We start from the raw sequence: 22,310 nt of genomic DNA, 5'->3' as shown, positions 1-22,310 counted from the left end.
CAGCAGCAGATGGGCTGAGGCAGGGGCTGAGATGGGCAATGTTGTGGAGGTGGAAGCAGATGGTCTTTGCAATGGAGAGGATATGGGGTCAGAAGCTCATCTCAGGGTCAATTAGGGCGCCGCAGTTTCAGCCAAAACAGTGGCCAAGGTGAGAGATGGAATCAGTAGCAAGGGAACAGAGTTTGTGGCGGAGCCTGAAGACAATGTCTTTGGTCTTCCCAATGTTTAATTGGAGGAATTTGCAATTCATCCAAGACTGGAGGTTGGACAAGCAGACTGATAACACAGGTAGAGGGGTCGAGAGAGGTGGTGGTGGTGAGGTAGATATGGGTGTCGTCAGTATCCATGTGGAACCTGACATCATGGGCCCGATTTTAGCAGGGCTGCGGGTTCTCGGCGGATGGGCTAGTGGGTGCGTGGGTAATGCGTCCGGTGAAATTAGTGGGCTTCCTGCGCGATCGTAGCAGGCAAACCACTAATTGGATGCACTTACCTGCTCCTCCGGGTTCCCCGCTGCTGATCTGCGCGTCGGGCGGGCTGCACATGCGCAGTAACATCTGTCAGCTGGAGGCGCTCTATTTAAAGAGGCAGTCCTCCACTGACAGATGCTGCAACCAATAGCAAAGATGACTGCATAGAGCAGCCCAGGGGGAAGGCTGCTCCCAGTTTAATGATGCCTCACTCCAGGTATCAATACATGGGGTGAGGAGGAGGGGGAGATCTCCACCCGGCGGGCGGGAGGAAGCGGCCCGCCTCTGCCACCTGGCTCGAGGTGGCAGAGGGGGTCACCTGCACCACCAACATATCGCCCACCTGCACACAGTGCAGGAGGCGGTCCAATGACCTCAGTAGGTCAGCCACAGTGAGTACACGTAGTCTTTCCCCTACACTCTGTCTGCCACATCACTGCCCCCACCCCACATCTCCTTCGGCACTGCCAACACTACTCTGTCACATCACCCCTCATACCCACTCAAACCTCATCCTCATCGTACCTGCACCTACTCACCTCGCCAGTACTCACCCCGCCACTACCACTCAACCCAATCCTCATACAATCTCATGGCTCTATCTCATACTCACCCTCTCGTGCATCTCTCTCACGGCCAGCCTCACTCAACCTGCCACCACCTGTGCTGCAGCCACAGGGCATGCATCACATATGTGCAGTAGGCAGCATAAGGCAAATGTGTCGTGAGCATGAAGGGGATGCACAAGGGTGTTTGAGGGTTTGTCATGGTTGTTACTTATATTGAATTTCAGAACAACTCACATCACACATTATATTGGCACCACTACTGCCATGTCTTTGCGAATCCTGTCCAGTTTGTGCAAGAATGCCCGCTCCTGGGTATCACTATGAGGACCCACCACTGATGCCACCCATTGTGTCACTGCAGAGTGGGTGTAGGTGTATTTGCAGGGCTCTTCTGCGCAGATGACTGAGAGACATTGGCGATGTCCCCGGTTGCACCCTGGAAGGCTGCGGAGGAGAAGTTCGGGAGGGCAGTGGTGACTTTGACAGCGACAGGTAGGAAGATGGTGCACGGGCCAGCCAGGAGCAGCTCGGCATGAAAGAGGCTGCAGATGTCCACGACTACATGTCGAGTGACTCTGAGCCTCCGTGTGCACTGCTGCTCAGAGAGGTCCAGGAGGCTGAGCCTCGGTCTGTGGACCCTGTGGCGAGGGTAGTGCCCTCTGCGACGCATCTCTCTCTGCGGTAGCCCTCCCTCCTGCTGTACAGGTGGATGTGTCACAGCACTCTGTTGTGGAGCTCCACGTGTCAGAGGTGGACGGCGAGGCTGGTGAGGCTGGTGATGCTGTTCGCCCTCTGAGGAGGTCATGACTGCAGCTACGGCGGCCCCCATCCGCAAGATGTACATCTGAGGGGGTCCGCAAGGTAGGTACATGTCTCCGGACCCCGGGGTAAGTGTGCAGGGTTGTGGAGGCCAAGCTTTGTCCCCAGTGACAGAGTGGCCTCCTGCAATGAGTGAGGGTCTCCCCCCCCCGACCTGTCAAATGGACCTTTGCAGCTGCCACAGGCTGACAGCTGCAACACGTCCATTCGAGCTGGGAGTGTTTCCCCCAGTGTGGGAAACAGTCCCATGTTGTTCAAAAATCCCACACAGTCCCTTAATCAGGTCAGTTAATGACCTGAAATACCTAAATAAATACTGTAAAGTGGCATCCCGCTGGCTTTAATTGCCTGCGGGATTCCCACCAGCGGGGGCTGCGCGCGCACGCCGGCGCGTCAGCGAGGAACCCGGAAGTGCGCGGGATCGAGGCGGGATCCGGTCCCGCTCCTGGATTTCCCGATTTTCGCGGCCCCCCCGCCGAGAACGCACCCGATAGCGGGTGGTAAAATCGAGCCCCATGTCTTTGGATGATGTCGCCAAGGGCAGCATGTAGATGAGAACTAGGATGGGGCCAAGTCTCAGCCCCTGCCTTATGGGGCACTCCAGTGGCAACAGTGCGAGGGCGAGAAGAGAAGCCATTGCGGGAGATTCTCTGACTATGACTGGATAGGTAATATTGGAACAAAGCAAGGGCATTCCCACTCAGCTGGACAACGAAGGAGAGGTGGTGGAGAAGGAAGGTGTGGTTAACCGTGTTTAAAAACTACTGAAATAAAGAGAGGAGGGATAGTGCACCTCGGTCAGTCACAGTGGAGGTCACTATTGACTTTAATTAGGGCCGAAACCTGATTGGAGAGGTTCAAACGTGGAGTTGCGGGAAAGATAGCTGACAGGAATGGGGCGAACGGACAGTACCATTGCCTTCTACTCCTCAGCTGCAGATAACGCACAGTGTCTTTTGGAATACAGGCGATAGTTGTTGGGAATTGCAGGAAACACAGACTGCACAGTACCTCCTCTTCACTCCTACAGCTGCTCTGCCAGTTGGGTTATGTGTATCCATGAATGCTGCTCATCCTCCTTCCATTGCTCCTTCTATTCATTCAAGAAAAAGAGATCACAAGATAACTATGAATCAGCAAGGCCATTTGGCTCACCTTGAATCAGGTGTTGATCCCCTTTGTGTGAAGATTGATTTCTTGATACAATTCCTACATTTGAATCTACGTTGATCCGGAATATTGAATAGTTACTTTGCCTCTGTATTTATCAGGGAGACTAACAAGGTGGGCATTACATTAGAAGAAGAGATCAAAAAATATATTAAATCATTTAAGATAGAAAGTGGGGAGATAGTTGACAAGCTAATCAAACTTAGGGAGGATAAGACCTCCGGATGGTCCAGATGGATTGCATCCGTGAATATTAAAAGAAGTTATGGAGGAGATAGCAGAGGCACTGTTATATACATTAAAAAATTCACTAGGAAAGGGAATAGTGGCAGAGGACAGGCGGACAACTAATAGGAAACATAGGAATATAGGAACAGGAGTAGGCCATTCAGCCCCTCGTGCCTGCTCCGCCATTTGATAAGATCATGGCTGATCTGTGATCTAACTCCATATACCTGCCTTTGGCCCATATCCCTTAATACCTTTGGTTGCCAAAAAGCTATCTATCTCAGATTTAAATTTAGCAATTGAGCTAGTATCAATTGCCGTTTGCGGAAGAGAGTTCTAAACTTCTACAACCCTTTGTGTGTAGAAATGTTTTCTAATCTCGCTCCTGAAAGGTCTGGCTCTAATTTTTAGACTGTGCCCCCTACTCCTAGAATCCCCAACCAGCGGAAATAGTTTCTCTCTATCCACCCTATCTGTTCACCTTAATATCTTATAAACTTCGATCAGATCACCCCTTAACCTTCTAAACTCTAGAGAATACAACCCCAATTTGTGTAATCTCTCCTCGTAACTTAACCCTTGAAGTCTGGGTATCGTTCTAGTAAACCTACGCTGCACTCCCTCCAAGGCCAATATGTCCTTCCGAAGGTGCGGTGCCCAGAACTGCTCACAGTATTCCAGGTGCGGGCTAACCAGGGTTTTGAATAGTTGCAGCATTACTTCTGCCCCCTTGTACTCTAGTCCTCTAGATATAAAGGCCAGCATTCCATTAGCCTTATTGATTATTTTCTGCACCTGTTCATGACACTTCAATGATCGATGTACCTGAACCCCTGTATTAGGTCATAAAACAACCAATACAGTTGAATCCAGCAGGAACGAGCCAATGAAAAAAAATGGTATAAAAAGAGATACAGTGGGATAAATTTTAACATACCAGCTTGAGTATGCGTGTGGGAACCCCAGATAAATTTTGGGTACGGTGTCTCGAGTGATCGCGACTCAATTGAAGACCCTTAATATGACTTATGAGTTACGTGTCTCCAAGCTGCACAGCGGTCATATTGCACACCCGAATGATGTGCTGAGAACTGGAGCATTTAAAGGGACATTGCAACCATAGATTTTGAGGGAGAAAGTAGGAATTTAAAGACATGGAGCAACAAAGGGCAAAACTAGCACCCCAGTTTACTGACTCCTCACTTGAGTTGCTATTGGCCGGGGGATAGGAGGAAGCACCCTGCCTCTGCCAACAAGAAGGCCTGGCTTGAGGTGGCAGAGGAGGACTATCTCAAGCATGTGGGTACAGTGCAGGAAGCACTTTAATGACCTAACCAGGTCAGGAAAAGTGAGTACGGTTACTGATTCACCTACATCCTGTAATGTACATTACCCCCCCCCGCCCCCCAACTCATTCTGTCTTGCCAAGCCTACTCCTCACACCCACTTAAGTCTCAGTATCAACTTACCTTCGCTTTCTGAGCACTTCCTCACCTCCCCATTTGTGAACCCACCTCTGCCATTCACCCCAATCCTGATCCAATGTGATCAATCTGTCTGATACTCACCCTCTGATGCATCTCTTTCACAGGCAGCCTCACCCACAGCAATGCATCCACCGGGTGACCACTTCACCCTCGCTCACTCACACGTCTGTTCTTTCTCTCCTTGTAGGAGAAGAGAGTGCAAAATGCACGGGAGAGGAGTCGGACTGGAGGGGGGCCACCACAAATAGTGGCCCCTGACAGAGGCGGAGGAGGAGGCCATGGAGCTCAGCCACACGGTTGAATGCCTGGCTGTCAGAGATGGTGAGACTGGCAACCCTCAAATGGCTGGTGACAGAACTTCAACATTCTTCACACACAACATGAATTGATGTTATCAATGATTGGCCTGTTGCACACTTCAGTATGTTCATCGCAAAATAACTTCTATGATGATTCTTAATATTGCTTTATGTTCTCTTCCAGGGCCTTCAAGGATTGATGCAGAGGTACACGACATGGATGAGGGCGAGTCCTCACAGGTGCTCTATTTCTCTGATGGCGCGTCGTCACATCACATCCAGCAATGCACCAGTGCAGATACTGGCACGTCAGTGGGTCCTGTTAGACAGATAGTTGGGTTGTCACCAGGTCATTCAACAATCACAAGTGGGCACGAGCAGACACTGGTGGTAGGAGCAGCTGTGGAGACTTCACATCAGGGGGCGCACTCCTCTCAAGCTCTGCTCAGCTGGAAACAGATGATGAACCCCGGGGGCCATCGTTGAGATTAAGAATGATCGAGGTACTGCTGCACCTTTGCGAGGTACTGGGAAACGGGCCTCGCGCACTCTCCACAATAGCGGAGAGGATGGAGGAGTCCACCTCCAGCATTAGTGGATTGGTGGCACAGGTAAGTGTGGGAATGTCTGCGATGGAGAGAATGACAGCCGTCATTGAGCTTCAAGCACAGTTCACAAATGAATCTCTGCTCTTCTGCAGATCCTTGTGGCGCACCTCTGTCTTGTGGAGCTGCAACTCCCAGTACTGCACAACAATTCTGCTGTCGATGGTGATGTGCCTCCTTCTCAGATATACTGCTGAATAAATCCATTGCACCCTCCCCCCATCTGATGGTGTCAGTTTGATGGGGTCCAAAATGTTGGTAAGCATGTGTGAACACAAGAATTCTGAGTGTGAACCAAGAAATCTCAGTCTAAATACAAAGAACTCCCAGCCAAAGGTTTGTCTGAGAGAACTGATTGTCCTGCTGCAAAAACTCACCTTTTCTTCACATGGTTTAAAGGTCCAAATGAGGGTCGGTTGCAAATTGCCTCCGTTTCCATGGCGTGTTTCAGAGGCCACAGGAGACAAGTTTAGGAGAAGATAAAATAATTTGCGTGTGTCAATAACAAAAAGTTAACAGCTTTGAGTATTTTAAATACTTCAATTGGCCCTTTAAATATCGTCCCACCAGCTTTAACTGCCAATGGGACTTCCAGACATCAGAAGCGCGCGTGCACCCAAACACATCTGGGTCAAACCAGGAAGTAGGCTCGTTGGAGCCGGGATGCGGTCCCATTTAGAAAATGGAGGATTTTTACGACACACCCGCCCCCAGCCCACCCCTTCTTGGGGGTTAAAATTTACCCCAACGTTTCACTCAGTATGAACTTTTGCCTACCTTCAAAACCAGGTCGCCTGAACAGGCTTAGATAAGGCAGGCTCACGATTGCCTGCCAAAAATCATGTACGCATAAGCTTTAGACATAAGGCTGATGTGTACTGCTCTGTATGGGATTTTAAGATGAATGTTTTGAAACAATAATAAATGAAGTTTATTATCAGACATAATACTGTCTCTAGCTTTTTGAATCTGTTAAAATGATAAGGAAGGAATTATCCTAACACCTTGTAAACTCTGGCAAGTTCAGCACTGGAGGGCATCGGTGGGAACGATCCTGGCATTACAGATGTGATTGTATCTCAAGGAATTTTGGGGCCTTTATATATTTCTTTCCCATGGAAATTAGGTACATTACATCTGTTCAGACACTACGATTAGCCTTTAGCTAACAGGCATACCTCTAGGCAAAATATTGGAGGAAACTTTTGAAGGCCCTGCGATATTGGTGCGATCTCATATACGCAACTGCCGACTTACCAGAAAATCTTGGGTGCAATGCACCCATGGTTTACTGTTTTGCTGCAGTCAACACCCTGCTAGTGGGAAAGTTCTGCCTATTATGTTGAAGCTCAGGCTTCTGGGAGAGACTGGGGTTTTCAAATAAAAACTTCAATGAAAGCATTAAAAGGCACAAAAGATAATTCGATGGATAAATGTAATCATATGAATATGTAATTTTTTGATTTTAAAAAAAAATGTTGTTTGAAACCATATTTTGGACATTAGAAACTTCAGTTATTGAGAAATAATGGTGGACAAAACACTTTTCTAAAGGTACTTTTAGTAATTTGTGGGGAAACGATAATACAGCACTACCTAGTGGTGTGATGAGTAATCATTACAGGTCAATGTTGTCATTTATCATTGGAATGCCAATAGATTGCCACTCAGTAGTGGTATTACAGGTGATGATTACAGGTTGGCATTCCAGTAATTGTTGACATTTTAACCTTGGAATTCCTAGTTTACATAACATTTTACAATGTGAATCATGACGCAGCACAAATTACACTCCAGCAGGGCACTATGGGAACTTCCCTCCACCCACCCAAGATAGGTACTCCAGCAGCACTGTAAATGGTCCTGATACTCACACTCAAATGTTTAAATGCCCCTGATCCTGGGTAATAGGCAGAGATCAGGGACATTACTGAGGGACGGCCACAATTACTGCCCTGCCTAGCTCTATGGCATCACAAGAATTCCTAGGCATTTGTGCTAAATGGGTTTTACGTGTCCCTTAGTTGTTGCACAAAATGGACCCTATTTGGCACTAGTTGGCAGTAAACTGGTAATCTCATTCAGAGAGGTCACAAGGATATGTGGTGTGGGAAAGGGAAAATGTCACATTGGTGCAACAAGGGGTGTTATTCATAGGTAGACAGTGAGACAGATTGTTAGGGCTGAATATTGCAGGAGCTTTACAGTGCTTCTGCTCTGAGCTATACCTGACCTAAAAGTTCCTATCTATTGCACTCTGCAAAATTTAGAGAAGTGTTGGGGTAAATTTTCCCTGCGTGCAGTTTTCAGGCAGTGGACCAGTGGAATGCGCTGGCCGCAACCCAATAGCACTGGCAGGAGGCCCAGTCCATGCCTAACTGACATACAGCCGATGGTCTGCGGGCGGAAAGCGAATGCCACTGGGCAGCCTGCCAGCTCTGGGCTGCTGCAATATCGGACGGTCCAGTTGGCCTCCAGGCTCGGAAACAGTTAGATCTGAGGGAGGGCACTCCTGCTCCTCCTGGCCCCACAAAAATAAATAAAAACATCTTCTGGCTCCTCTTTGGCCGGATTGCCAACTGAAACTGTGCAGAGCGAGCACGGCACATGCACCGCGCTGTTGACTCCTAAAAAGACAATCGGGGTCCTAAGTACATCATACGAGCACAGGGATTGCTAGACGAAGAAAGACCAAGGTCCATCTAGTTCACCTTCTATCATCCTGGTAGTCGCCTGATACAATGATAATGGAGTTTTTGTCTAATCATGGCAATTAATTTCCGTCAATTAGTCTACAACAGACCCAGACATGAGGCGAGGAAACCCCCAGTGGTGGAGAACTTTGGGAACCATAGGTCCAAAGTCACCTGTTCCTCCTGAGCATGTTACACTTACCACATGTCATGTTTCAAATTACTCATATACTGTACCCCAAAATGTTATTTTCTGAAAGAAATCTATCTAATTTGCATTTGAATGCTTCCACCATCTCCCTTGGGAGCCCGTTCCATAGATTGACCACTCACTCACTGAAATATTGTTTCCGCAGATTAGTTTTAAATTTATCCCCCTTCAAGTGCAGGCTGTATCCTCTGGTTCTACTGTTCTGGACAAGGTGAAACAGTTTGTCATGGTCTACATTATCTAGTCCTTTTAAAATCCTAAAAAGAGAAATCGTATCACCTCTCAACCTTCTCTTTGCCGGTGAGAACATGCCCAATTTACAGAATCACTTGTCATAATTCAATTCCTCCATCCCCTCAATCATTCTGGTTGCCCTCTTCTGTATCCTCCCTAGCTGCAATATCCATTTTGTACTGTGGCGAGCAGAACTGAATACAATATTCTAAGTGCAGTTGCACCAATGATTTGTAAAGTGGCAGGACTTATAGGACCTTGATTTGCATATTAAAAGGGCTTACTATCTGATTCAGGTGGGCAATCTGACCGCCCAACGGTAGGCTCTTGGGAATATTGTGTTGGCCACACCGTCAGCGAAAATGGGACGGTAAGGCACACCCCACCATTTTAGGGGTATAGACGCGAGGCCTCAAAATCTCCCCCCTCCTGTTTATTAACAGCATCGATGTTCCTCAATGAGCATCAAATTCATCTGAAATACAAACATTGTGTGCATGCATGTGTACGTTTATATATAATTGATGCTTGGCAGTGTGCTGGATGTGAGGATGTGTTTATGTTTCTTGGTGATCGAGAGACAAGTATATATGCGATGCTGTATGGTCTAGTGCTCGCACCTCATATAAGATACTTTTGTAGTGAGAGGCTGGAGACTATGATCCACGTGTGTCTAATCCCAAGTAGTCTAGTAGTAGTTATGGACTTGTTTGCCCTGGTGGGTCTAGCAGTGTGTTTGTGCCTATTTTCTTGTTCGTATAGTGGGGGAAGGAATTATCTATGTTCTGCAGTGGTTTATTAAGATTAAGATTTGAAGGTCTTGCCTCAAGTTGATCATTCGTTTATTCATGGGCGATGTGCTGATGTTCTGGACACATCAATGCAAAATGAAAGCAATGGGGAATGCTGAGAGTAGCTGCAGCTCAGCCAAACAAATCAACAGCAAAGATGTGTATTTTCCCCTGATATTCTCCAACAACATTTCCAACAACAACTTGAATTTATATAGTGCCTTTAACGAAGTAAAATGTCCCAAAGCGCTTCACAGGAGCGTTATCAAACAAAATTTGACACCGAGCCACATATGGAGATATTACGACAGGTGACCAAAAGCTTGGTCAAAGACGTAGATTTTAACGAGCATCTTGAAGGAGGAGAGAGAAAGGTAGAGAGGTATAATGGTAGAGGGGTTTAGGGAGGGAATTCCAGAGCTTAGGGTCTAGGCAGCTGAAGGCACAACCACCGATATTGGAGCGATTAAAATCAGGGATGCGCAAGAGACGAGAATTGGAGGAGTGCAGAGATCTCGGAGGGTTGTAGGGCTGGAGGAGGTTACAGAGTGAGGGAGGGGCAAGGCCATGGAGGGATATGAAAGCAAGGATGAGAATTTTAAAATTTAGTCGTTCCCGAACCGAGAGCCAATGTAGGTCAGCGAGCACAGAGGTGATGGGTGAACGGGACTTAGTGCGAGTTAGGATACAGGCAGCAGAGCTTTGGATGAGCTCAAGTTTATGGAGGATGGGAGGCCAGCCAGGAGAGCATTGGAATAGTCCAGTCTGGAGGTAACAAAGGCATTGATGAGGGTTTCAGCAGCAGATGAGCTGAAGCAGGGGCAGAGACAGACAATGTTATGGAGGTGGTAGTAGGCGGTTTTGGTGATGGAGCGGTTATGTGGTTGGAAGTTCATCTCAGGGCCAAGGTTGCGAATGGTCTGGTTGAGCCTCAGACAGTGGCCAGGGAGAGGGATCAAGTTGGCGGCTAGGAAACGGAGTTTGCAGCGGGGACCAAAGACAATGGCTTCTATCTTCCAAATGTTTAGTTGGATGAAATTTTTACTCGTCCAGCACTGGATGTCAGACAATCAATGTGACAAATGAGAGACAGTGGAGGGGTCAAGAGAGCTGGGTGTCGTCAGCGTACATGTGGAATCTGATATTGCGTTTTCGGATGATGTCACCGTGGAGCAGCATGTAGATAAGAAATAGGAGGGGGCCAAGGATAGATCCTTAGGGGACTCCAGAGATAATAGTGCGGGGCAGGAAGAGAAGCCATTGCAGGTGATTCTCTGGCTATGACTGGATAGATAAGAATGGAACCAGACGAGTGTAGTCCCACCGAGCTGGACCATGGGGGAGAGGCGTTGGAGGAGGATGGTGTGGTTAACCATGTCAAAGGTTGCAGACAGGTCGAGAAGGATGAGGAGGGATAGATTACCACGGTCACAGTCACATAGGATGTCATTTGTGACTTTGATAAGGGCCGTTCCAGTCCTGTTCCAGGGGCGGAAACCTGACAGGAGGGATTCAAACATGGAGTTACGGGATAGATGGGTACTGATTTGGGAGGTGACAACACGTTCAAGGATTTGGAGAGGAAAGGGAGGTTGGAGATGGGGCATTAGTTTGCAAGGACAGAGGGGTCAAGGGTAGGTTTTTTGAGGAGTGGGGGTGATGATGGCAGATTTGAAGGGGAGGGGAACAGTACCTGAGGAGAGGGAAACGTTAACAATATCAGCTAACATGGGGGCCAGGAAGGGAAGTTGGGTGGTCAGCAGTTTGGTGGGAATAGGGTCGATGGAGCAGGAGGTGGGTCTCATGGTCAAGATGAGCTCGAAGAGGGCATGAGGGGAGATAGGAGAGAAACCAGAGAAAGATGCGAGTTCAGGGCTAGGACAGGAGGGGACCATAGGGAAAATTTGGCTTGGTGGACTAGGGGGAGGAAGGGAAGCGGCAGAGGCAGCTGGACAGATGGTCTCCATCTTAGTGACAAAAAAGTCCATGAGCTCCTCGCACTTGTTGTTGGAGGTGAGGGTGGAGGGGGCAGGGGAGAGGGGTTTAAGGGGACGGTTTGTAGTGGAGAAGAGAAGCCGGGGGTTATCTTTGCATTCCAGGATGATCCTGGAATGTTCATAAATGTTCAAGTCTGTGTCCCTTGGACTTAAGGGAGCGGAGATGAGGGCTGTACCAGGGGGAACGATCAGGGGGAGAGAGAGTGGGGAGAAGGGCAGCAAAGGTGGAGGTGAGGATGTGATTGAGCAGATCGGTTGCTGCAGAAATGTTGCGGTGAATGGAGGGCCAAAGACTAGACAGTTGGGAATTTGAAAGTGCTGCTGTAAGTGACCTGGGGGAGAGTTTTATCCAGGGGCGGACACAGAAGGAAGTGAGCTTGGGGAAGGGGATGTGGGTGGAGAGGGATACAAGGAAGTGATCAGAGATGGTCCTATCCGTGATTGACACGATGGAGTAGAGAGGCCACGTGAGATGGTAAGGTCGAGGGGTGGCCGTGAATATGGGTCGGGGAGTTTATATGGAGGGAGAGATTAAGGGAGGATAGGAGGGCAGTGAACTCAGAGGAGAGAGAGCAGAATATAACAAATGATACCACACTGATACAGTCCAAGTTTATGCTATCTCCTTACTTATTGGCTCATCCCTTCAGTTTTTTAATCCACATGTGGTGAATCTAATCAACAAAAAATATAAAATATTTTTAAAAATGCAGCTGTGCTGACAAACTGCAGTTATACTTATCCCAAACAGATTAAGAGTAAAGTTAGTCTGATAAACATACTGATTTATATTTGTTTTTTAAATATTGGAGCCATGTACCTGACCCTGTGTAATTTTACCCTTACTGAACAAAATAGTATAATTTTTTAACAGAGATCAGTATCTAGCCAGAAAGTAAGTTCAGAACAGCTGGATTCTTGGCACCAATGAAACCCTTTTCAAAAAGCTATGAGCAGCAGATATACAGTCTGACTGTTCACTCCATTCCTCCTATCTCAAGGAGTTAGTTGTTCTCGAGGAGCAGTGGTACAGCAAATGGTACATAGTTTTAAGTTCACTCCTAAATGTTATAGCCCTTATTATTTAATTGAATAGATATGGTACAGATTTTCTGTTGTAGTTATAAATTTTATCATAAAATTTAATTAATTGAAGTACGTTTGTAGAATCACACAGTGACGGAGAAAGTTAGAGCACAGGCATTTACAATCACTGGGAGATTTCATTGGCCTCAGGCATCTGGGAAGTCACGTCAATGGGGAATCAGCATTCTCCTAACATAGAACAGAGAAGAAAGAGTGGAGAACCATCATGTCAGGTTTCCGTCCCTATTGCACTTCTCCCAGGTTTCGTAGGACTTCCACAAGATTGAGATCTATGCTCATGGCAGGTGCATGGCCGGTATAGCTATTTGATGAGGTGGGATGGGGCTTTCTTCATTTTCCTTGGAATCTGCTCATTGGGCGCTCCAGCATAGGGACACTCACCAAAGCCTGATGCTATGCTGATACATACCAACCGGAAGGCCGACAAGGATCATGGGAGCAGGCCGAAGACTTGGAGGCAATGTAAGATTTTTGAATCTTCTCCTCCTACAGGATGGTTTCTAGCACTCAGAGCCTTCTGGCTACTGACCTCCGTCTAAAGCCAAAAAGTCCCGAACTTGGAGGCCCTGAGAGGCCTGCAGCTGGGCTCCAATTTCTTTCTAATTTTTAGGCACAGAAGTCCAGCTGGGGAATGAATTGCACCTGGAGCCTGACTGGGCCATGCAAAGGAGGAGAAACGTGGGCAGTTGTTTCCGCACGGGCCTGTGGGGAGCCCAGTGGGCATCTGTAGAAGGGATCTACCATGAGATCCCATTATCTTTTGTGTTGTTCCTGTGCTCTGCTTCAGAGTATTATTTAACTTGTTAGGAATATTCATGATGCATTTGGAACATTTTTCTTGGAATTTTTATAGAAAAATTGTAGGAAGGTTTATGTTTAGCAAAAAAAAAGAATCAGAGTCTGATGTAGTTACAGAGATATAACAATTAAGTGGTTGAATGGAACTTCCTAAAGGTGTTTAGAGCTCCACAGAGAACACATTAGAACATTTTGTTCAAAGACTGTGCAATCTGAATACACTGGTAGCAGATACGGTTTACCCAAACAGTAGAGTAAACCAGAAAGACCAGGTCTGCCCATTAAAACCAATACATGTGTTGGTTTCTCTATATAGTATAAGATTCTCAAAATTCACAGATCCCCCAAAACTCGGAGAGAAACCCTAAAGAAATTCACCTTTTCCCTGGGTATGGAAAACTTTGGCCATTGACTGAAATCCTAAGATGGAAGGATAGGTGAGAGGTCACCAGACGAAATCAACACACACTGTGGAATGTGGGAGAATTACTGCTTCAGATATGTCTCTGTTTTAATGCAAAACTGACAGCAGGTGGTCGACACTCACTGCCATTGAAAGAGGTAACTGCTCCAGACATGGTGGGGCCATGTCTTTGTTTAAAGCAAAACCGATCAACACCTAGGACATTGGATACAAAAGGAAGCCTTGTGTAACAAGCTCTAAAAATCGGAATTAACAATGACCCATCGGGAGAAGCAATAGCAACATGATGAGGGACCATTAAAAAGCCATCAAAGATTCTTAAGGACTTTGTAAGAACTGTTTAAACAGACATGAAGTTTTTTTTTAAAGTGTCGAAGACCATTGTAAGAGAGGTTATTAGAAGTGGAAACTCGAAACCCCTCTCTCGCTCTCTCTCTCTCTCTGGCTTGCTGGCTCTGGTGGGCTGCTTGTGTTGGTTCTGCCTATGTCTGGAAGGAAGAGCAGCTTCCAGCGAACAACAAGGAAAGGAATTCTACAGAGAAGATCAGCAGCTCTAGAAGCAGGCCGACACACAAGAAAAAACCAGAGCAACAGCCCAAGTGACCATCGGACACCTCGCGGCAACAAGGGCCTTACGAAACAACCAACCAAATATTGCCACCAACCAACCGGGTAATATTGGGCCACCGCAACCAAAGAAAACCAACTCGGGAGAAAACCGAAGAGCCGCAAAGTTTCCACTCTACAATCAATTTCTGACTTACCTCTGGGTGAATTACTGTCAAAGATTCGTTTGGTGAGCATTATCTCTGGCCCTTTAGAATTCAACTTAGCTAGTACAGTGGGATTGGGAGGGGTGAGGTATCTTTCCACTGTAATTTCCCTCGTGTGTACCGAAGTGTTCCCCATTTTATTAGAGTGTTAAGATTGTTGTGTTGTATTTTCTCTCTTGAATAAAGGTCAAAGTTTCTTGCACTAAAACCAGTTGTCTGCTGCACTTTGTCACAACCCCCAAATAAGTCCAAGGTCTAGAACCCAGGGAGTGGGAGCGATTCGGACCGCTCAGAAGTTAGAGGTGAAGCTGACACACACCAGCACCCCCTACAATAGGACTTCTGATAGATAGAAGATACCGCTGTTAACAGTGAACCAAACTGAGCTGTGCCGATCAATCTGTTATAAATACCTTGCAAGTACTGGTTAGGGTGGGATTATCAATTTTATTCCACCAACACAAAAATTCTCATTGAATTGTACCTGAATTCAATCATAATACTGCCAGAAAAATTTAACTGAGTATGCAGCTGAGAACAAATCCATTTAATTTCCACTATACCTGTAATTTCTTTAGGTGAATTTTTTGGTGGATAATACAATCACTGAAACTGTAAGAAAAATTGGTTTAATATCATGTTCCAACAAAAGAAGGTTTCATCAGGGTGCGGGAGGCTCACCTGGATATAATGGAACTCAAGGAGATGATGGATGTCCAGGTACCAGAGGATCCATGGTAAGAACATGTTCCATTTCTATTGTACGCATCAATAGCATTTCACAAAAATCAACTACATATATATTTCAGGGAAGAAAAGGTTATCGAGGACAGAAGGTAAATATGGCGTAATACAATTCTTTTATTTATAATTGCTTTGTCCTGTGAAATTTGAATATTTTCTTCAGCCTGACAGTTCTAATTTTACCAGTGTACTAAAACCCAGCATTCTATTGTAACAGGGTAGTGATGGAGGCCATGGTATTGATGGAATAATTGGAGAGCAGGTAATAATTTTCTGAATTAGATTTGCAGAGAAAGACTATTTACAAATACATTACAAGTATTAATAGAATATTGTGTCTTTACAGGGAGACTATGAAGTTCCTGGAGCTCCCAGTGAAAAAGGCAATACTGGAAATCCGGTAAAACCTTCACCATTATCTTTTAACAGCTATTGTGACCAAGAAATGTGTATCCACTGCCTTCTGCAGAATTGTCCTGTTTTGGTAAATATAAAAGGAAACAAAACTGCAAGTGTTGGAAATACACAGGATTCCAGGTTAGCACCTGTAAAGAGAAAATACAGGATAATGTTTCAGGTACAGAAAACCATCTTCAGCCAGAAGTGCCGAGTGGATGATCCTTCTCGGCCTCCTCCCGATATCCCCACCATCACAGAAGCCAGTCTTCAGCCAATTTGATTCACTCCACGTGATAACAAGAAATGACTAAGCACACTGAACACAGCAAAGGCTACGGGTCCCAACAACATCCCGGCTGTAGTGCTGAAGACTTGTGCACCAGAACTAGCCACGTCTCTAGCTAAGCTGTCAACTGTGGCATCTACCTGATAATGTGGAAAATTCCCAGGAATGTCCTGTCCACAAAAAGCAGGACAAATCCAATCCGGCCAATTACCGTCCTAGTAGCCTACTCTCAATCATGAGCAAAGTGATGGAAGGTGTCGTCGACAGTGCTATAAAGCGGCACTTACTCACCAATAACCTGCTTATTAATGCATGGGGTTCCAGGACTAAAGGTCATTACAGCCTTGGTCCAAATATGGACAGAAGAGCTGAATTCCAGAGGTGAGGTGAGAGTGACTGCCCTTGACATCAAGGCAGCATTTGGCCGAGTGTGGCACCAAGGAGCCCGAGTAAAATTGAAGTCAATGGGAGTCAGGGGGAAAACTCTCCAGTGGCTGGAGTCATACCTAGCACAAAGGAAGATGATAGTGATTGTTGGAGGCCAATCATCTTTGCCCCAGGACATCGCTGCAGGAGTTCCTCAGGGCAGTTTCTTAGGCCCAACCATCTTCAGCTGCTTCATCAATGACCTTCCCTCCATCATAAGGTCAGAAATGGGGATGTTCGCTGATGATTGCACAGTGTTCAGTTCCATTCGCAACCCCTCAGATAATGAAGCAGTCCGTGCCCGCATGCAGCAAGACCTGGACAACATCCAGGCTTGGGCTGATAAGTGGCAAGTAACATTCGCACCAGACAAGTGCCAGGCAATGACCATCTCCAACAAGAGAGCGTCTGATCACCTCCCCTTGACATTCAATGGCATTACCATCGCCGAATCCCCCACCATCAACAACCTGAAGGTCAGCATTGACCAGAAACTTAACTGGACCAGCCATATAAATAAATGCCGTGGCTGTTGGAGCAGGTCAGAGGCTGGGTATTCTTTGGTGAGTGGCTCGCCTCCTGGCTCCCCAAAGCCTCTTCATCACCTACAAGGCACAAGTCAGGAGTGTGATGGAATACTCTCCACTTGCTTGGATGGGTGCAGCTGCAACAACACTCAAGAAGCTCGAGACCACCCAGGATAAAGCAGTCCCTTGGTCGACAGCCCATCCATCACCTTAAACATCCATTCCCTCCACCACCAGCACACAGTGGCTCCAGTGTGTACCATCTACAAGATGCACTGCAACAACCCGCCAAAGCTTCCATCAAAGCACCTACCAAACTTGCGACCTCTACCACCTAGAAGGACAATGGCAGCAGGTGCATGGGAACACCACCACCTCCAAGTTTCCCTCTAAGTTACACAGCATCCTGACTTGGAAATATATCACCGTTCCTTCATCATCACTGGGTCAAAATCCTGGAACTCCCTACCTAACAGCACTGTGGGAGAACCTTCACTACACGGACTGCAGCGGTTCAAGAAGATGGCTCACCACCACCTTCTCAAGGGCAATTAGAGATGGGCAATAAATGCCAGCCTTGCTAGCGCCACCCATTTCTCAAGAATGAATTTTTAAAAATATTCCAAGTATGCACTGGCGCCCATCAGCAATGACTATCAGAAACCTCACCCTGCCTTTGACATAGACTTGGAAAAATATTTTGTTAACCTGCCTTTTCGTTTTTCAGATGCCAATGGACCTACTGTGTATTTCCAGCATTTTCTGTTTTCATTCATAGCTCTATAAATACTGGTTTATCTCCCATTGGATTATAAGAAACAAAAACTATGAAAGCAGGAAAACTAGCTGATGGCAGTGCATATTGAGCCATGAAGATTAATGGAGGAAATTGTCTGAATAATTGTCCAAAATTAAAAACATAGAAATGTTGATACAGAAAGATGCCATTGGGCCCATCGTCCCTGTGCCTGTGCTAGCTCTACATTGGAGTTATCTAATCTAATCACATTTCCCTGTTTTCCCCAAATTCTTTAATATTTTTACCCTTCATGTGTCCCACTAATTCCCTCTCTAAAAATTGCAGTTGTATTCTAATAGTCCTCTATGTAAAAAAAATCCTGTACCTTTCCTCTTTCTGCTTTTAGTAGTAACCCTGAGATTATGGTTCTGATATTCTTGGATTGGGGGGGTGGTGGGGGTGGTGAGTCAGAAGGTCATGGCAGGTTTACTTTGGGGGAGGGGGGGAAGCACTCCTGCTCCTCCTGGCCCGCAAGCAGTGCAGGAAAAGCACTAACCCGCTGGATCCCGCCTCCCCTCAGCTGCTGGGTTTCCCCAGTCCTGGGAATCCCGGCTGGCGAGTGTTAAATTTAAATGGCTGTCAAAACTTGAGGAACACAGCCTCATTTAAATATTATAATCACTGACCCGCCTCTCGAGAGCGGGTTACTCGGCCGTCCCCCAAACTCACTGCGGTAAAAACTGAAGTAGGCGTGTTCGCGGTGGGTTGGGGTCGAGTTTCACATTTTTAGCAATTTAATCCCCCCCCCCCCCGACCCTCTCTCGCCCATTGTTGGGGGGGGAGGTTAAAGTTCTCCCCTATGCTTTCAATACTAATCCCAAGATTATGATTTTAGTACCAATCCTGAGTTCATAGTTTTAGTACTAATCCTGAGTTTATGGTTTTAGTACCATTCCTGAGATTATGGTTTTAGTACCAATCCTGAGATTATGGTTTTAGTACCATTCCTGAGTTTATGGTTTTAGTACCAATCCTGAGATTATGGTTTTAGTACCATTCCTGAGATTATGGTTTTAGTACCATTCCTGAGATTATGGTTTTAGTACCATTCCTGAGTTTATGGTTTTAGTACCAATCCTGAGATTATGGTTTTAGTACCAATCCTGAGATTATGGTTTTAGTACCATTCCTGAGATTATGGTTTTAGTACCAATCCTGAGATTATGGTTTTAGTACCAATCCTGAGATTATGGTTTTAGTACCAATCCTGAGTTTATGGTTTTAGTACCATTCCTGAGATTATGGTTTTAGTACCAATCCTGAGATTATGGTTTTAGTACCATTCCTGAGTTTATGGTTTTAGTACCAATCCTGAGATTATGGTTTTAGTACCAATCCTGAGATTATGGTTTTAGTACCATTCCTGAGATTATGGTTTTTGTACCATTCCTGAGATTATGGTTTTAGTACCATTCCTGAGATTATGGTTTTAGTACCATTCCTGAGATTATGCACCATGTTACTAATTCACAGAACAGTAGGGAAATAATCTTTCACTATTTTCTCAAACCCTTTCAAAATTTTGAACAACTTTATTGGATCCCTCCTTACCCTTCTCTGCCTCAGTAAATACAACCCTATTTTTAGCTGTCTGATCATAGCTACATTTTCTCATTCCTGGTAGCATCCCACTAAATCTGCATTGCACTTTTTCCATGGCTCCAATATCCTTTTTATAATGGGGTTCTGGGAAGTGTAGACAATGCTCCAACTGAGGCCTAATGAATGTCTTGCACAGATTCACCATCACCTCCTTCCTTTTCTATTCAATGCCCCATATATGAAACCCAGAATCTCATTTGCTTTCTCGTGGCTTTATCCACCACAATCCTGCTTTCTAAGGTCGGTGTATCTGTACAGCTAGATTTCTCTGTCCCTCTACTCCATAGTATTTTACCATTTAGGGGATATTTTTATTCTGTCATTTTTTGTATAATGCACTACTTTACATTTAAGAACATAAGAACATAAGAAATTGGAGCAGGAGTAGGCCAATCGGCCCCTCGAGCCTGCTCCGCCATTCAATAAGATCATGGCTGATCTGATCCCAACCACAAATCTAAAGAACACAAGAAGTCGGAGCAGGACCCGGCCACATATTCCCTGGGCCCTCTCCGCCACCCACAGGGCATTGACCGATCCGAACTCAGCTTCATGTCCAATTTCCTGCCCGCTCCCCATAACCCCTAATTCCCTTTACTTCTAGGAAACTGTCTATTTCTGTTTTAAATTTATCTAATGATGTAGCTTCCACAGCTTCCTGGGGCAGCAAATTCCACAGACCCACCACCCTCTGAGTGAAGAAGTTTCTCCTCATCTCAGTTTTGAAAGAGCAGCCCCTTATTCTAAGATTATGCCCCCTAGTTCTAGTTTCACCCATCTTTGGGAACATCCTTACTGCATCCACCCGATCAAGACCCTTCACAATCATATATGTTTCAATAAGATCGCCTCTCATTCTTCTGAACTCCAATGAGTAGAGTCCCAATCTACTCAACCTCTCCTCATATGTCCATTCCTCGAACCTATTTCCTTCTGAAATCTACTGCTTGTTCTCTATGGTTTGCCAAGCTCCCTAATTGAGTCTCATCACCAAATTTTACTATCATCCTCTCTATGCTCATCTCCAAATTATTTGTGTATATGAGCACAAGAGAAATTCAAACACAGTTCCCTGGGGCAGATCATTAGCTACATTTTGAAAATCAAATAACATCTATTTACTCTTGCTCTCTGCTTTCTGTCCTTCAGCCATTCTTCTATTGATGAGTATCATTTTGCATTTAAAAATGGGCCTTAATCTTTATAACAAGACTCTTAAAGTGGTATTTTAATAAGTATTGTACAATATACCAGTGACTTTCCAAGTTGCCAGAATCTTTAGTTCCAATTTTAACCCCCCACACCCAACGAGAACGGGCTGTGCAGGTTAAAATAAAAGCAGAGTACCTACCTCCCTGCTCGTGCCGCACTTCCTTGCTGCAGGGCCTTACATACCTTATTCAAAAGTTGGGGTCCGATGATGTAACTTGGACCCCGACACGATTTTAACCCTGGGCCGTGTGAGTTCCGCACTGTCCTGACTACGCTAGAGGAAGGTGCCGTAAACAGATGCAAGGCCAGCAGAGGCCCGGCAGGGTAAGATTTTTTTTAATATTTTAATGGTTTCCTTGTGCTCCTCAGGGCCCCACAAGGAAGCCTGGGGCCTCCCCTTGCCCAGGTTCCTCCCACCCAAACCCACTTACCCGATGGTTCCTGCGGATCCCAGGTGGCAGAAATCGGGACTCCTACTTGCCGGCCAGGTAGTTATTCCGGCTAAGTTTGGGCAGGAGACGGCTTCAGAATGCAGGTAAGACCCAAAGGTTAAAATGGCGCGCTTGTTGCTTGCTCCACTCCCCATGCCACACTCGCACCCCAAATTTAAGTCAGGGCTTTTAAACCTGCACTCATTGTTCAGGGCAGTAAAATTTCAGTGACAGCTATCAATACTGGCCCTGATGTTGCTCTCCCCAGTACTGACTGGGGAGCTCTCATTTCCCAAGTGCTATGGAAGAGAAAAGGGGATGGAATCCATTAATTTGGGTCTCCACCCGTTATGTTACCGCAGAATTTCTAGGGCATCCCCAAAAGGGTGGAACCAGGCCTGTACTTGGACTAGGCATAGACCAAGTGTTCCCATGTTAATGTGGAAGCTGGTATTCCCAGCCCTCCTCCCTCACTTTCCTGCGACCAAAGAGTTCCCAGCCGCAGAAGCACCCAGTTGTGACTGCGTTCCCAGCCCCAAGGCTCTGCTGGGGACGGGCTGTGATGATGGTACATCTGGGTTATGATAATGTTTTGATCCACCAAATTCTTGTGCTCTGAAGCCTGGACAGGCAGAGAGCACTTTGGATGTGCTGTGCCTGTCCAATGCCTGTACATGGGAGAGAAATATTAGGGCCATAGAGTGTCACACTGATGACGACCCATTATGATTGCTCCTCTGTAGCTATGGATAATCAGCATTAGATAATTGTCCAATAAGTACATGTTGAGGTAAGGCATTGAGGGATTTAGATGATATAAATTGTAACAGTGGAACTCAAGTACTCCATATTATCTGAACTGCAATATGAGTTCCTGCCTGGCAGTATAATCCTGTGTTTTCAAAAGTTCTTTGTAATACATAGGCAATATGAAGGTTTGCCAGAAGGTGAAATTTGGAAAGTCAACAAAGCTGAATGATAATTTTCACACAAAAGTACAAGCTGATGATGTAAGTCAAGCTAAAATACCGTAGGTCATAAATTCCTTGCATGGGTCAGGCAGGAACAAGTGTCATTCGAGCACATCTCTGGCACTGACTGGGGTGCACTGTATTCCTGTATAATGAAATCATTATTCTTCACTATGGAACAAATTGAATTCAGATGTTGTGTATTGCACTTATTTCTGAGAACTAATATGGCATGCCT

The 22,310-nt window shown here is 46.0% G+C and overlaps 1 protein-coding gene across 1 annotated transcript in view; it reads left to right on the top strand.

The window, feature by feature from the left end:
* Positions 1-22,310, top strand: part of LOC137331896 (collagen alpha-6(VI) chain-like) — a 114,887-nt gene that overhangs the window by 27,830 nt on the left and 64,747 nt on the right. Inside the window, exons 8-9 of the mRNA XM_067995750.1 lie at positions 5,227-5,523; positions 21,040-21,205. Of these exons, the coding sequence (XP_067851851.1) occupies positions 5,227-5,523; positions 21,040-21,205 (463 nt within the window). The remainder of the gene's footprint in view (positions 1-5,226; positions 5,524-21,039; positions 21,206-22,310) is intronic.

The sequence above is a fragment of the Heptranchias perlo genome, chromosome 2, assembly GCF_035084215.1.
Source record: "Heptranchias perlo isolate sHepPer1 chromosome 2, sHepPer1.hap1, whole genome shotgun sequence".
Classification (NCBI taxonomy): Eukaryota; Metazoa; Chordata; class Chondrichthyes; order Hexanchiformes; family Hexanchidae; genus Heptranchias; species Heptranchias perlo.
The sequence above is the reverse complement of the archived record's forward strand: the minus strand, read 5'-3'. Positions and strand labels throughout refer to the sequence as shown.